The sequence below is a fragment of the Populus euphratica genome, unplaced genomic scaffold, assembly GCF_000495115.2.
Source record: "Populus euphratica unplaced genomic scaffold, PopEup_1.0 scaffold50.1, whole genome shotgun sequence".
Taxonomy (NCBI): Eukaryota; Viridiplantae; Streptophyta; class Magnoliopsida; order Malpighiales; family Salicaceae; genus Populus; species Populus euphratica.
The window spans coordinates 1,743,387-1,758,283 of record NW_011499870.1 but is presented as its reverse complement, the minus strand read 5'-3'; the positions used below and the strand labels follow the sequence as shown (position 1 = coordinate 1,758,283).

At 35.3% G+C, this 14,897-nt stretch overlaps 4 protein-coding genes across 6 annotated transcripts; 3 read left to right on the top strand and 1 right to left on the bottom strand.

Moving 5' to 3' along the window:
* Nucleotides 1-953: 953 nt before the first annotated feature.
* LOC105127156 (protein NRT1/ PTR FAMILY 1.2-like) lies at nt 954-3,047 on the top strand. 3 transcript variants are annotated; one of them, XR_842559.1, is made up of 4 exons: nt 954-1,130; nt 1,232-1,449; nt 1,568-2,112; nt 2,209-3,047. XR_842559.1 is itself a non-coding variant. In XM_011028316.1 (3 exons), the coding sequence occupies exons 1-3, from the start codon at nt 1,037-1,039 to the stop codon at nt 2,045-2,047; spliced, it is 792 nt and encodes a 263-aa protein (XP_011026618.1). In that variant the 5' UTR covers nt 954-1,036; the 3' UTR covers nt 2,048-3,047. The 3 variants fall into 3 exon arrangements, 1 of the variants encoding a protein (XP_011026618.1); XR_842560.1 differs by having other exon boundaries at nt 2,197-3,047; XM_011028316.1 differs by having other exon boundaries at nt 1,568-3,047.
* On the top strand, nt 2,135-2,665 carry LOC105127184 (protein NRT1/ PTR FAMILY 1.1-like). The gene has a single exon (XM_011028351.1). It carries the CDS (start codon nt 2,135-2,137, stop codon nt 2,663-2,665), a length of 531 nt encoding a protein of 176 aa, XP_011026653.1.
* A 1,166-nt stretch (nt 3,048-4,213) lies between the features above and the next one.
* VTE1 (tocopherol cyclase, chloroplast / vitamin E deficient 1 (VTE1) / sucrose export defective 1 (SXD1)) lies at nt 4,214-9,730 on the bottom strand. The gene is made up of 10 exons (XM_011028315.1): nt 9,259-9,730; nt 8,940-9,184; nt 8,751-8,830; nt 8,052-8,128; nt 7,530-7,699; nt 7,027-7,124; nt 6,354-6,461; nt 5,883-5,999; nt 5,491-5,640; nt 4,214-4,799 (listed from the first exon to the last, which is right to left on the bottom strand). Exons 1-10 carry the CDS (start codon nt 9,540-9,542, stop codon nt 4,623-4,625), a joined length of 1,506 nt encoding a protein of 501 aa, XP_011026617.1. The 5' UTR covers nt 9,543-9,730; the 3' UTR covers nt 4,214-4,622.
* An 875-nt stretch (nt 9,731-10,605) lies between these two features.
* OTP82 (Tetratricopeptide repeat (TPR)-like superfamily protein) lies at nt 10,606-12,989 on the top strand. Its single transcript, XM_011028314.1, has one exon. The coding sequence runs from the start codon at nt 10,626-10,628 to the stop codon at nt 12,840-12,842; it is 2,217 nt and encodes a 738-aa protein (XP_011026616.1). The 5' UTR covers nt 10,606-10,625; the 3' UTR covers nt 12,843-12,989.
* The last annotated feature ends 1,908 nt before the right edge of the window (nt 12,990-14,897 follow it).

The window sequence follows — 14,897 nt, the reverse complement described above, 5'->3', positions numbered from 1 at the left end:
TATATATATATATATATATATAAAGAGTCAAATTCTCAACTATTCTAATATTAAAAAATAAAATTGACAGAAAAAATATAAAAAATTATAATAAAAAATATAAAAAATCATAATAGAAAAAATATAAAAAATTATAATAAAAAATCATAATAAAAAAAAGAAAAGGAACAAAAAAAAAAGCAAAACACTATGAATTACTATTGTTACTTATATTGCAATGTGTGTGGCTAAATAATAGTTTCTTCATATTCTTTAATTTTTGTTATTTTATAAAATTTAATAGCATGATTTTTTTCTAAAATTATTTTTTTTAACTATATGATTAAAAAAAGACTATAAAAAATTTCAAGTTTAATTAAAAAAACAACTTACCAAACTCATAAACCAAGGCAACCTAGATTAATTTAATAAATCTGTAAACCATGAAGCTAAATTCTCAACAATATCAATTTTAAAAAATAAAATCGACAAAAATTAATTTGAAAAAAAATCATGATAAAAATTCAAAAAAAAATATTGTGGATTACCATTGTAATCCATGATGTAATGGATGTTAGGTAAACAATGGCTCCCCCCATATCCTTTAATTTTTGTTACTTTATAAAGTTTAATAATAAAGTTTTTCTCTAAAACTATTTTTTTAACAATATGAAAAAAAAATATTATAAAAGAATCAAATTCAATTAAAAAAAAACTCACCAAATCCATAAATTAGAGTAACCTAGGTTATCTCGACAAATCTTCTAATTATGCTAATCTCATATAAAAAAATAAAAAAAATAATAAAGCTAAACTCTCAATCATTTCAATATTAAAAAATAAAATCGATAAAAAATATTTAGAAAAAAATTATAGAAGAAAAAAAGGAAAAGTTCAAAAAAAATTCACGTGTACAGATAAAAAATAAAACAATGTGGAGCAATCCACAATTTTATTATATCCCTCATGTTTTAGCTTTTCTTATATTAATTTTCTTTCTTTTTATCTTTTCAAATGTATGGACTCCTGTATAGTATTGTGCTGCTAGAGGAAAGAAATGGAAAATACGATTGCAGAGGAGAAGATGATTCTTATCGCTAAGGACAAGGACCGAAAAAAGGGTGGCCTAAGGACCATGCCCTTCTTCATAGGTAATCTTCAGAGTCTACTGTTAAGTTTCTTCCTCCTTCTGTTCTTTGTTTTCTGTTGAATCATGTTGGGTTATTTGTTTTCCTGTTCTGTGCATCTATAGTTAATATGGCGTTTGAGAGGGTGGCTAGCTATGGGCTGATGCCAAATATGATGTTCTACCTGATGAATAACTATCGCTTGGAGACTGAAAATGGGTCGACCATTCTCTTCTTATGGTCCGCTATGTCTAATGGGTTGTCCATCTTCGGAGCTTTCCTCTCCGATTCATTCATGGGACGGTATCTGGTGATCTCTTTGGGATCATTCTGCAGCCTTCTTGTGAGTAATTTCCCGCTATCATATTGGCTGAGTTTCTTCTTTGTTGGCCTTGCTTCCAATTTTCTGGGGGGAATAGGGGTTTTGAGTCTTGACCTCTTAATCTGCTCTGTTCATGCAGGGGATGATTCTTCTTTGGTTAACCGCCATGATACCACAACTACAACCTCCACCTTGTGACCGATTCACCGATACGTGCAGCTCAGCTACAGCGGACCGAATGGCTGTCTTATTCTTCTCTTTCGGCCTTATATCCATTGGAGCTGGTTGCATTAGGCCTTGCTCTATTGCCTTTAGCGCAGACCAATTACACAACGAAGAGAACCCCAACAATGAGAGTGTCTTGCAGAGTTTCTTTAATTGGTATTATGCTGCAAAAGGATTATCAACAATTATAGCATTTACTGTTATTGTCTACATTCAAGATAACCTCAGTTGGAAAGTTGGGTTTGCCGTTCCTGCAATTCTCATGTTCCTCTCTGCTTTAATGTTTCTGGTGGGTTCTTCCCAATACGTCAAAGTGAAGGCCTCCTCGAGCTTATTTACAGGTTTTGTTCAAGTTGTGGTTCAGGAACAGAAAGCTCAATCTATCTCACAGTAGTATTGAACGGTATTACCACAGTGATGACTCTGAGTTCCATTCCAGGTCCCTACTGATAATTTAAGGTACACCAGTGTTAACACAATGATGACTCGAAGTTTTGCTTCGATGCTTGACTATGCAAATCATCTCTCCTTAACATTTCTCAGCACTTTGTGCAGGTGTCTGAACCGAGCTTGTATCATAATAGATCCCGATAGGGATGTAAATCTTGATGGGTCAGCTTCAAATCCATGGCGGCTATGCACAGTTGATCAGGTAGAGTCACTGAAAGCTCTGCTTAGAGTCATCCCCATTTGGACTACAGGCATCATGATGCATATCAACTTGAACCAAAACTCATTTGCCACGCTCCAAGCAAACACCATGGACAGGAACATCTTGAATTTTGAACTTCCAGCAGGATCCCTCAATGTGTTTCTGGTTCTCACTCTCACAATCTGGCTAACCTTTTATGACCGAATTCAGTTGCCATTGTTAGCAAGATTCACCGGCAGGCCACGTGGCGGGCTTAGTCCTAAAGCGAGGACAGGAATTGGTTTGCTAGTGCCAGTTGCAGCAAGGGCAATGACAGCAGTAGTAGAAACCATAAGAAGGAAAACTGCTATTGAGGAATGACTAGAAGACGAACCTGACGGTGTGGTGAACATGTCAGTAGTGTGGCTTTTGCCACCAATAATCCTACTTGGATTGGCTGAAGCTTTTAATTCAATTGGACAGATAGAATCCTACTACTCTCAGTTCCCTAAAAGCATGTCTACCATTGCGGTGGCTCTTTTTCACTTTCGGTACCGCGGTGGCTGATCTGATAGGGAGAGGTTTGGTGGATGTTGTGGACAGGGTTACATCCACAGGAGGGAAGGAGAGCTGGTTGCCAAGTAATCTTAACAAGGGTCGGTTAGATGATTATTACTGGCTGATCAGTCTCGAGTATAATTAATTTTCTGTATTATCTTGTATGTTTTTGGGTTTATGTACCTGCTGAGGACAAGGGGCGCCTGCTGGAGTAGAAGCAAAACAAAATTGATTACCATGAGGTTTAGGGTGACCATATCTTTTTTTTTTTTTCTTTTTTTTCTTTTTTCGTTCTTGAGAATGGTGTTAGGCTTCTTTTTCTTTTTCTTTTTTTCTTTTTTTGTTCTTGAGAAAGGGGGTAGGCCTCTTTTTTTTTTTTTTTTTTTTCTTTTTTTTTTTTTTTTTTTCTTTTTTTTCTTTTTTCGTTCTTGAGGATGGGGTTAGGCTTTTTTTTCTTTTTCTTTTTTTCTTTTTTTGTTCTTGAGAAAGGGGGTAGGCCTCTTTTTTTTTTTTTTTTTTTCTTTTTTTTTTTTTTTTTTTTCTTTTTTTTCTTTTTTCGTTCTTGAGAATGGTGTTAGGCTTCTTTTTTTTTTTTTTTTTTCTTTTTTTTTTTTTTTCGTTCTTGAGAATGGTGTTAGGCTTCTTTTTCTTTTTCTTTTTTTCTTTTTTTGTTCTTGAGAATGGGTTTAGGGTTACCATTACTTCAGAATGACTGGAGTATATTTTCTCCTGTAATTTTTCTTTTGAACAAATATATATTGCTAGATTTTTTATACATCCTTCAATACATGGGGTCCATAAATTATGAACCGTGCCTAATCTGAGAGATATGGACTGGGATAAACATGGGATTATTGGCTGCTGAAGCTCATTTCATGTACAGTAATTTGTTTTTGAGAAATAATGTATATGAAAAGAAAATGCAATTCAATTGTCTGCTTGAGTTAATTTAAAAACTAAAAAGTAAATGATATAAATTAATTAATGATGGTTCCCGTGCTAATAATAATCTTATAAAATACTTCAGTAAATTGTTTTTGTTGTGTTAAACTTGCTTTTGACCGACTTTTCCCGTATGAGCCAAATATGGAAAGACGAGGAATCTCGTATGCATATGACAAAAAGAGAAACATATCATAAGTGATATAAAACATAACATAAGATCGTAAATAGATCTGGTTAATAGGAACACTTTTGAGAAATTTAAGGGTATAATTTCAGAATATTATGTTTTGTTTCCATCTCTATTTGGTGTTTTCAAGAATTAGAGAACACCTGTTTCTAAGAAAACAATTCAGTGAATGCATCTTCTTTAATTTAGTAAGCTTACGGTTTTAAAGGCAATCGCTGCTACATTCTGATAGCTGCAAATGAAAAATTCAGGATAACAAACCACAAAATATGCAATAAATGACCACAAAGTTGCAGAAGGTGCTGAATGAAAAGCGATGCAGGTAGGTACACAAATTCTATGTTAGCTTTGCACTAGCTATGTGGTTAAAAAAAGAGTGGCTAATGCAAAATGCCTCAGAATGGATGAAGTCAGACTAAAGCAAGCACCCAGTTCCCTTTTAACTGCAGTTGCCCAAGCTACATGTTATTTGAGTGAAATTTAAAACAAAAGAACTGATCACACAACTTACCCGTCAAGGAAAACATTTAGTCTGCTGTTTTGGGGCACAATGGATCGTCTTTCATACCAAACTGCCATCTTCCTTTCTCTGGCTCTTCAAACTTCCAAGTTTGATCCATTTTCGTAATGAAACAACTGGCCTAGTGGTTATAAACCAGGGGGCTTGAACAGAGGAACAAAACTAAAAATTCCATCCATGTCAATGGGGGCTCCAATAGTGCGGCTGACAAGCTCTGGCATAGATGTCTTGCCTTTCCAAGTGGTAAACCATGGTCCTCCTCCAACTTCCACTAATGCCATGTCGCTTGTAACGTCCAAAATTAACTGCATATAATAATGCTGAAAGTGTAGGAATATCCAAAGCCATAGTATGAACAAATAAACTAACTGGTCTTATTTGTTTCTTGAACAAGAACAAAAACCAACTTGCAAGAGTGCAGATCTAAGAGCATATATCAATCACAACAATTGCATGCCAGGGATCAGCGCTTTGCCCCTTTGACAAATTACATTAAAAAATTGGATGCCAAGGATTTTGAAAAATTATGAGAAAACGCTCTCATTGGAATTGTATCAATCCATATGGATTTTAGCACATCAATAACATGCAAGGTGTGACAAACAAAAATAGAACATCCAGGAAGCAAATTCTTAAATGCTAAAAGCAGATTCTTCATTTCTCCAACGACAACTCTAGATTTTTAAGAAAAAATCACTCATGAAGTCCACAGATGGCCTCCTTTCACTGGTTTCATGGGATAATGTCACTGAAAATACATGTTGGAAGAAGAAGTGCAACTTCTGGTTGCAAAACCTGGTTTTATGTAAAGAAACTACATTGCTAGATAAATACTGTCAAACAAGAAAAGTTCAAAGTTTTTGATGTTCTGTTGAATAGTTAGGCCACTTAATGCTAAGAATAAATCCTGAGGTTAAATAGTATAGTTTAAGTTAGTGTTTTTGTGCATGAAGTTGATGAATATGTGGATGTGGGATAGCAAGATGTAAAATGCACCTTCCCCTTAGTGCCATCATTTCGACGTTCCCAAATTTGCAATTTCAGAAAAGCAAAACAGGTATCTTTACAAGCTGGAGAAAGCCCAGCTTCTGCTGTTGGAGCACGCAATGCTGTTCCCAAATCCTTTGTTGTTGCCTCCAATTCAACCTGAGAAAGGACAATAAATTAGCCCTCTACTTAATAGTATAACTCCAATTTATCATTATGTGTATCCATAGAAGACTTAAGAGGTCATGAAAAATCATGTGGGCAAGCATGTTCTTCCTTTTTCTTTTTTAATGTTTCGCATGTTTAAATGAAGAATAATACCAAACTTACAGGGACATCAGAGTTAAAAGTCAATTTATACTGTGTGACTGTGAATACTAGAAACAGGAAACAGAAGATACCAAATGTGTCCCATTGTCTGCAGCCATGTACCAGTAACCCCATGGAGAAATTTCCCAATTTACAACACCATTCCATGGCACAAATTCATAGAAAATCCCATGATAATGTACTCCAACCTGCATAGGTGGACATTGTATTGTGTGTCAATGCCTCAGTATATTCAAAACAAGTGCGTCCAACTTGTAAACTTGAATATGTTTTTGGCTTTTCTTCTATTGCAGGATCTCAAACCAAAGATAGCAAGGCATATTCAAGGTCATGAATAATATTCAAGTTCCATATGAAAACATAGAGGGTAGCTGAGGTTCCATGAAAATTGCATATCAGTGGTTCACTATCTCATTCTTTACATGCATTTAGCCATCCATATATATTCCTAAAGAGCAGAATAAACTTATCTATCTAAAAAGAATTGCTGGAACAAGGGAAAGTGGAGAACAATAGTACTGGAATTGTCATAGAAAAGTTACCAATGCAGCATTTTCAAAAGTCTCACTTGGTCCAGGTATTTGCCTCAACCCACCAGCTGCAGTCAAAGCAACTTCTCCACTTGCACCTTCAAAGACATTACATTGAACCTATGGTAAAATGTAAAACATCAACAATTAGCATACAGGCATTCAGACCTTTTCTTTTAATTTTTTTAATTTTCTTTTCTTCCAGGTTAGGCATGCGTGGACAATTGCAAACCTAAGATGCTTTAAGAAAACATCGTCCCAGAGATAATTCCATACAACTTCAAAAACTTAAACAGAGCAGAGATTTATTCACCAAAAATTTCCGCTAATCAACAACGCATAAAAAATGAGCCATCTAATTAAGTCCATGAGAAAGCAGGCTAATTAGCCAGAGATAAAGTTAATGTGCTTTCTTCAATTTCTGTACTTTGAAACAACATGTAATGACAACACAACATTCCCACACCACACATCAAAATGTGAATTGGGGTGAATAATATTGATGTAAGGTCAACTTTGTATGTTGAAAAGAGGGTAAAGAGTCAATTATTAGTCATGCAAAGAGCAACAGTGAAAGTAACTTACCCACCCTTACAATGTTATGTAAGCATGAAATTCCACGTGAGAAAAACATATAATCCATTAATACACAGATATTTACCACATGAAAGAAATAAATATTTACCCAATACCATTTTCTTGGGAAGGCTCCACCCCAGTTCTTTTCAGAATAAGAAGGAGCATCTTCGAACTCAAACCTTTCACCATCCCACTCTATCCATCCTGTGTCCAATCAAAACCCAAAGCATTATTCCCTAGAAAGCATTGAACCTCCATCACAACACTCTTTGCCACTGTGACAACAAAAGTAGCCAAAAAACTAGAATATAATTATTTCTAAAGCCTATGGATATTCTGCTCTCACAAACTTGTGACCTTCATAGCACCAAGAGCACTTAGAAATTAACAACGAAGGCTCCTCTAAATTTTTGTAAGGTATTTACTTAGAAGTGGGGAGAAAAGAGAACTGTAAGAAACAAGAGCTGGTTATATATGATGAGTAAGAACAGTTTACAAAGATCATTGATTTATTAGACAACTTGTTGTAAAATAGAATAAAAGAATCATAACCAGCATCAGATTGAAAGTTCCAAAACAATTATAACCAGAAGCAAGAATAGTTAATGCCTGTTGAAAGTCCTCCAGCCATGCATATTTGCCAGTGGGGTTCAAATACAGGAAAAGCAGCAAGCCACCCTGCAGTCGACTTCTGTGGAGACCCAACATTACCCCATCCATAAACAGGCCGGGTGCTGTACTGCCAACGTGCAGTTTTCACAGTTTCCACATAATCTGACCTGCAGTTAGAAGAAAAGTCATGTCAAACTACCAATGCTCAAATAAATTAGAAACAACCAAGGTATTAAAAATATATTTGATTATCAAAATTTCAAATCAAAATTTCAAACATGAAATATGTTTGATTTGCCCCGACTTACCCAATCGTACTATTTTCTAACCACTTTAGGCATAGATAAGGAGTTGGACTAACCAAGCATTAGAAAGTTCAATCCATTATCCTGAATGTGGCGCTGAAGGCAGTGTGACATGCATGCATGATTTTACAAAAAAAGCCCCCATGCATGTGTGATGTTACATCCTGAAACTCAATCTCTACACTATGGGTATGGCTGATAAGAGTGAGAATACCTGCCATCATCATGAATAAAGCCTTGGTGCCAAAGTGGGCTTACTTGAAATCCTTCTAAAACTCTTTTGTCAAATTCCTGCACAAATTAAATATTACAAAATGTAAGTTGTAACTTGGATTCATTTGACATGGTTAGCCTCAGCAAGAATATAAACCTAGCAAACCAAGAAATACTTGCACTAACTCTAACCAAGCAGACAGGAAATTGAGAATCCACTCTAATTTTTCAGGTTTTAACAGTCTTATGCAAGGAAATGTAAAATAAACAAAAAAAATATCTAATATGGAACTGAACAGGAAGGCTAATGCTGATATATTCAACCACCTCAAAACTTTTAAAAATAAAAGGGTACAGTAGTTAATGTGAATTCCCACAAATTTTTCAGACATGAGAAACCATTTGAAGTTACGGAAGCAAAATGAGACATTTCAGTTAAATTGTTAAAGAGGACTTTTCTTATTTTCCTCCGCAGCTGTATAGCACAGTTTTAAAGCCTTGCAACTCTGACAACATTCTTATGTACTATTAATCCACGGCATTGTAACTAAATATAAAAGAAATCCTCTCTTATGCATTCAAACTAAGAAAACCAAATGTTAAAACCTTATAAAATTGACAAGGTTGGACATTCTAAAAAAAATGACGAACAAAAAGAACATCAATATCAACACTCAAGATGAACAAGAGAGATTTCAACCTGAGGAGGAACCTCTTTAGTTGGAGGCCGCATGTTTCTCTCGGTAACAAAAGTATTCCCCAATACCAGCTCATGCCTACCTAAGCATCAACAAACAAACTAATAGTAAAAACTTTAACTCTTAAACACAGAATCTTATAAATTCAAACGGTTCCCATAACATTGCAAAGAGGGGGGGGAAACACTTACTTCCCCAGAAATTTTGCGATTCTTCAGAGAATTGGCAAATATACTTGTCATATGCCCCTAGAATCTGAGCACCAACTCCAACTGATCTCGATCCATGCAGTGCCGACTCCAAGGCAGTCAATTTCTTAGGAAACGCAGGATTCTCCACTGAATACATGAAACAGAAATTCTGTTTCCGCTCCGGTATCGACACTTTAAAATACCAACCTTCAAAAAAGTTCCGCGTCGTCCCATCATAATGGTACCTGTCAATTTCATTGAAATAAAATTACACTTTAGGAATAAATAATTATCAAGAATTTTAAATAAAAAAAATTACCCGCTGTGAGGAGTACGGAGCACACGATCAGGTGGCGTTGGCACATAAACTGGACTCACACTCCTCTCATTTTCTCCTTTTGAGGCTAGTAAAGTATCGGCGTTAGTGACGGGAGTGGACGCCGCCAACAGTGGCGATGATCGGAACCCTAGCTTGAGTGATTTCGATAGAGGTATAGAAAAGGTAGAATCTCGAGAGTGATAGAGTTTAATAAAGGAATTAGGGTTTGTTAGGGGTCGAAGTGATGAGAAATTAGGGGAGAAACTGTGAATGTGTGCTTCCATTATTCGAAATTCAAGATTTTTGAAAGATTAATTGAGCACTGTAGAGAGCGAGAGAAATCCAGAATGGATGGCTGTGTGTAGAGAGGGGGGAAGCAGAGGGGTTTGAGGCTGGTATTTATACACCAGGACAAGAGGTGTGTGTGAGAGAGAGTGAGGTGGCGGCAAAATGGAGAAGGCAGACAAAAGGGCAGTTACAGGCAACGCTTATCGTTTCCTTACCGTTAATTCAAACAGTGCTATAAAATTCACTTTTGGTTCTTGTATTTCTTATAATTTCTTATATTGATCCCTTTGATGCATCATGGCTGCCCTAATTGAACCATTTATTGCTGGCAGTTCAAGATTATTTTAAATTTAATTGAACCATTTAAGTCTTGTTTGAGTCAAAGGTTTTGAGGTTTCTTTGTATGATTAAAATTATATTTTGCATCAACCATGACTTTAAAAAATTTGATTATTTAATATGCATTATTTTTATTTTTATATTTTTTGCATGAATCTTGTTGAAAACTTTCTCTTAAAATATTAATTAAAAAAACTATAATTATAACTTTTTTTAAACATGCTTTTTGAATTTATAATCATAAAAATTATCACAATATTAAATATATACTCTGATTAAAAATTATTTCTTAACAAATTATTTAACTTTTTTTAGCTATAAATAAGTAAGATATTCTTCTTTATTTATATGTGACTTTGTATTATAATGCATAATTATTGTATGGATTAGTAGAATATTTGTAGTTAATGTTTATGTGCATGCAACCATTTTTATGTAATAGAGTAATAAAAGATGGCGGACGGTATCAAATTAAAAGAAAAATAAATGAAAAATAAATAATTTAAAAATTAATTAGACATGATTATGATATATAATTTATACCAAGAAATAATTCATGAAAAAAGTAGTTTTTTATCAAGGGCAAAATGAAGACATTTTGGAAAGTTTAGAGGTAATATTGTGAAAGCTTAAACTATGAGGGTGAAAGTGAAACAATGATAAATCTACAAGGATAAAAATCTGACCTTCTTCAAGTTTGAAAATTTTGAATAGAGGAACTCCAGTTTCACAAACTACGAATGAAGATGGTGGTATTGGCTTCACCCGTGAGTACTCTCCAAGCTCTTTCCTTCTCTGATCCTTCTCCGCCATACAAGCTTGTCCATGAACATCCTTCTCTAACTCTCCTTTCCAACTGCAAAACCCTCCAGACTCTCAAACAAATCCACTCCCAAATCATCAAAACTGGCCTCCACAACACCCACTTCGCTCTTAGCAAGCTCATCGAGTTTTGCGCCGTCTCTCCACATGGTGACCTCTCTTATGCTCTCTCGCTCTTCAAAACCATTCGAAACCCCAATCATGTGATTTGGAATCATATGATCAGGGGTCTTTCATCGAGCGAATCCCCTTTTTTAGCTTTAGAATACTATGTTCATATGATTAGTTCTGGTACAGAGCCGAATGAGTACACCTTTCCTTCTATTTTCAAGTCATGCACCAAAATTAGAGGTGCCCATGAAGGGAAACAGGTCCATGCACATGTTTTGAAGCTTGGACTTGAACATAATGCCTTTGTACATACTTCGTTGATTAACATGTATGCTCAAAATGGTGAATTGGTTAATGCAAGATTGGTGTTTGATAAAAGTTATATGAGAGATGCTGTTTCTTTTACTGCTTTGATTACTGGGTATGCTTCGAAGGGTTTCTTGGATGAAGCTCGAGAGTTGTTTGATGAAATTCCTGTGAGAGATGTTGTGTCGTGGAATGCTATGATTTCTGGGTATGCTCAGAGTGGTCGAGTCGAAGAGGCAATGGCATTCTTTGAAGAGATGCGTCGAGCAAAGGTTACACCTAATGTGAGCACAATGCTTAGTGTCCTTTCGGCCTGCGCTCAATCAGGATCTTCTCTTCAACTGGGCAATTGGGTTCGGTCTTGGATTGAAGATCGTGGACTTGGATCAAATCTTAGGCTTGTAAACGGACTTATTGACATGTATGTTAAATGTGGAGATTTGGAAGAAGCCAGCAATTTATTTGAGAAAATACAGGATAAGAATGTGGTCTCATGGAATGTTATGATTGGTGGCTATACTCATATGAGCTGTTATAAGGAAGCCTTGGGGCTATTTAGGCGAATGATGCAGTCGAATATAGATCCTAATGATGTCACTTTCTTGAGCATTCTTCCGGCTTGTGCTAACTTGGGTGCGCTTGATCTTGGCAAATGGGTTCATGCTTATGTCGACAAGAACATGAAGAGTATGAAAAATACTGTTGCCCTTTGGACAAGCCTCATTGACATGTATGCAAAATGTGGTGATTTAGCGGTAGCTAAACGAATCTTTGATTGCATGAATACTAAAAGCTTGGCAACTTGGAATGCAATGATATCTGGGTTTGCTATGCACGGGCACACAGATACGGCTCTTGGGCTTTTCTCGAGAATGACTAGGGAGGGGTTTGTACCAGATGACATCACTTTTGTTGGCGTGTTAACAGCTTGTAAGCATGCTGGTTTGCTAAGTCTTGGACGCAGATATTTTAGTTCAATGATCCAAGATTACAAGGTTTCTCCAAAATTGCCACACTATGGATGCATGATAGATCTTTTTGGTCGAGCCGGGTTGTTTGATGAAGCAGAAACCTTGATGAAGAATATGGAAATGAAACCAGATGGGGCCATTTGGTGCTCTCTGCTTGGAGCTTGTAGAATTCACAGACGCATTGAGTTGGCTGAATCTGTTGCCAAGCATCTTTTTGAACTAGAACCTGAAAACCCAAGCGCTTATGTGCTCTTGTCAAACATCTACGCAGGAGCTGGTAGATGGGAAGATGTAGCAAAAATAAGAACTATGCTAAATGATAACAGGATGAAGAAAGTTCCTGGTTGTAGCTCTATTGAAGTAGATAGTGTGGTGCATGAGTTTCTTGTTGGTGACAAGGTACATCCCCAGAGCAATGAAATCTACAAGATGTTGGATGAAATTGATATGCGTTTGGAGAAAGCTGGTTTTGTACCAGATACGTCAGAGGTGCTTTATGACATGGATGAGGAGTGGAAAGAAGGGGTCTTGAGTCATCACAGTGAAAAGTTGGCCATTGCCTTTGGTTTGATCAGTACAAAGCCAGGGACACCAATCAGAATAATGAAGAATCTTCGCGTGTGTGGAAATTGTCATTCTGCCACCAAATTAATATCAAAGATCTTCAATAGAGAAATTATTGCAAGAGATAGAAATCGTTTCCACCATTTCAAAGATGGTTCTTGCTCATGTAAGGACTACTGGTGAAACATTTTTGTAAATAATATCTGAGAAATCAGGAAAAGTGTGAATAATTTGTTTTGTTTTCTCAATGTTTTGTAATGTAACTGGACAGATTTTCTTCAATACATGTAAGATGTTGGATACACAGATATAATTGCTTCTTTAGATTAATTACTTGATGAACCACAGCCAAGGTCTAAGTTCACTGTTAGTAATTAGAAGCTTAGAAGTTCAACTCATGCCAAAATATCGATAATCAACAAAACTGGAAACTACTGAAGGTAACAAAAAAAAAAATTAACTCTCAGACAAGAGTATGTTTGATCAGTAGGTTACCATCTTAAACGAACACATCAGTTTGTTACCAACTTAAACAAACACGATGTGTTGGGGACAAACAGAGCATTTGAAACCGTCGTCTTAGACAAGGCAGTGGGAAAAAGGTTGCTGTTACCGTCACTATATCTGGCCTGGGACTGTATTAAAAGCTGAAGCCATGGATATAATTGCTTCTTAGATAACGAAGGCATCCAGAGCAATTGGATCGAAAGGTACTCAAGGTGCATGCAAACAGCGGTTGGCACCCACACTGTGCCATCTCTCTTTATTTCTAGGTTGTGAAAGGGGAGCCCTTTTGTAAAACGAAAGCACGAGCCAACTAGGCTATAAACCAGGGGGATTGAATAGTGGAACGAAACTGTAAATTCCATCCAGATCAATGGGAACTCGAAGAGAATGTCAGAGGGACTGTGAAGCAGATGTCTTGCCTTTCCAAGTTGTAAACCATGGTCTTCCTCCAACCTCCACCTCTGCCATGTCTGGTAATCTCCAAAATTACCTACATACAACAAGGATGAAAGATTAAGAATTTAAGCCCGTAATATTAACAGCAAAAATAGAAGGAACAGCCTTAAGCTATCAAGTCACGTTTGCAAAACGCAAATCAGGGAGCTAGTTATTTTTCGGCAAGACTGCAAGATCAAAATGACATGACTCCATTTGAAAGCTATGATTGTTGCACAACTAAGTTTTAGGGTTCTTGATCTCATGTTTCATATCCAGTTGATTATTGATGCCACAGAAAATTGATTGCTGAGGTTAGAATCGTGCCACCAAAAATGGGAGAGTGAAACCCAAGTTGATAAACGGACAGACGAATCGCAAGTACGAAAAATAAGATTAACCTTCCCCCTAGTTCTGTACGTGTTAGTAAGTATGCCACTCCTCCGTGTTTAAGCAAAGCATGCAGCGGCTTACAACGACCAAAAACAGCTTTCTTCGGAATTTTTTGATTTGTCACGGCAGAGGGTTTTCCTCCCTTGGCGACGTGCGTTGTAATTCCCTCAAGTTTGGGACCAATTTACTATTTTATTGTTTTCTCTTTTATTCTTGATTTTCATTGATCTTTTAAAATTTTACAATGATTCTTTAATTTGATTTCTTCAAATTTTATTCATTTATTTATATTTTTTTAATTGATATTTTTTTATTTAAATTATTTTATAAAATTAAAATTTATTTTTAATTTCAACCTATATTAATTTTTTAATATATCAAATTTGGTCAACATTTTTCTTATTGTTATTTATTTTATTTAAGATCATTTATAAATATGATTTTTTTACAATTTTCATCCTCTTCAATTTTTATTGCTAATTTTTTCCTTTGTCAAATTTTTAAAAGGATATTTTTTTTTTTCAATATTGAATTAGACTTTTTGATTAAGTTTAAGTTTATAATTTAACGAGTTGTGAATTTAAAAAATTAAACCAAGTTTAAAAAATTAATCTAGGTTCATTTGTCTTTTTTTTTTTTTTGAAGCTCATGTTTTTTTTTTATCCTTTGATATTTGATTTAATTGGAGATTGAGTTCTGTTATTTTTTATTTTTTTCTATATGATTTTTAATTAATTTTGAAAATGATATGAGTTATCTCGAGTTTTTTATTTGTTATTCTTTATTAAATTTGGCTTTATTTTAAAAACAATTTTGGTTTTAAATATAATTAAATCAATTGCTTAAATGCAATCCCAAATTCATATGAAAAAATTGATAATGGGAAAAATCATTTAACCTAAT